This window comes from Pteropus alecto, unplaced genomic scaffold, assembly GCF_000325575.1.
Source record: "Pteropus alecto unplaced genomic scaffold, ASM32557v1 scaffold33, whole genome shotgun sequence".
NCBI classification, from domain to species: domain Eukaryota; kingdom Metazoa; phylum Chordata; class Mammalia; order Chiroptera; family Pteropodidae; genus Pteropus; species Pteropus alecto.
Window position 1 is genome coordinate 9,744,193 of NW_006435762.1, and position 627 is coordinate 9,744,819.

At 44.8% G+C, this 627-nt stretch overlaps 1 protein-coding gene across 3 annotated transcripts in view; it reads right to left on the bottom strand.

Annotated features, from left to right (window-relative positions):
- The window catches only part of ZMAT3 (zinc finger matrin-type 3), a 34,040-nt gene that overhangs the window by 29,192 nt on the left and 4,221 nt on the right, over positions 1–627 (bottom strand). For all 3 annotated transcript variants that reach the window (XM_006910851.3, XM_015588558.2, XM_015588559.2), the window contains one exon: positions 174–499. In XM_006910851.3, the coding sequence (XP_006910913.1) occupies positions 174–443 (270 nt within the window). In that variant the 5' untranslated portion in view covers positions 444–499. The remainder of the gene's footprint in view (positions 1–173; positions 500–627) is intronic.

The window sequence follows — 627 nt, forward strand, 5'->3', positions numbered from 1 at the left end:
CGTCTAAAGTAGGAACATTAAGCTTTTAGTCAAATAAACTCATACTTCGTTGTTCACTAAGCCATCTTGATTACTCCAGACACAATCAGTCATGTCTGGAGAGACAACTCCAAAATGGGCAAAGTCCTAAAATGTTCTCCCACTAAATGCTTGATTTTCTTTTCTTTCCTTACCTGATAATGAGCCTGGGCTTGCTGCGCTGAGTTCAAGGTGACATTACAGAGTTTGCAGTACAGGGGCTTACATAGCTCCTCCAGGGCAGAGTCTTGCTCCCCTGTCTTAGGTAACTCTTCTTCTCCTGCCAGAGGTAAGGAAGCCTCCTGCCCAAAAGGCTTCTGGGGCGGATGCTGCAAGGTTCCTGTAGACCTGGTGGCCACTGACATAGGAGGAGAGGATGAGGGCCGCTTAGGCAGAGAAAGCCCGGCGTGTTGCAAGAGGATCATTGGGTATGAAAGCCTTGGACATAATCCAATGGGCAAGCAGAAGTCAGGTCTTCAATCTGAATCAACAGCAAAAATACACTCACTTAAAAATATGTCTTCAGCTATATAACATGTAAATGATCACACCACCTTACCCCTTCCTCTACTTCCCCAAACAATCTTTAGGACTTTTTTCTTTTTTTCT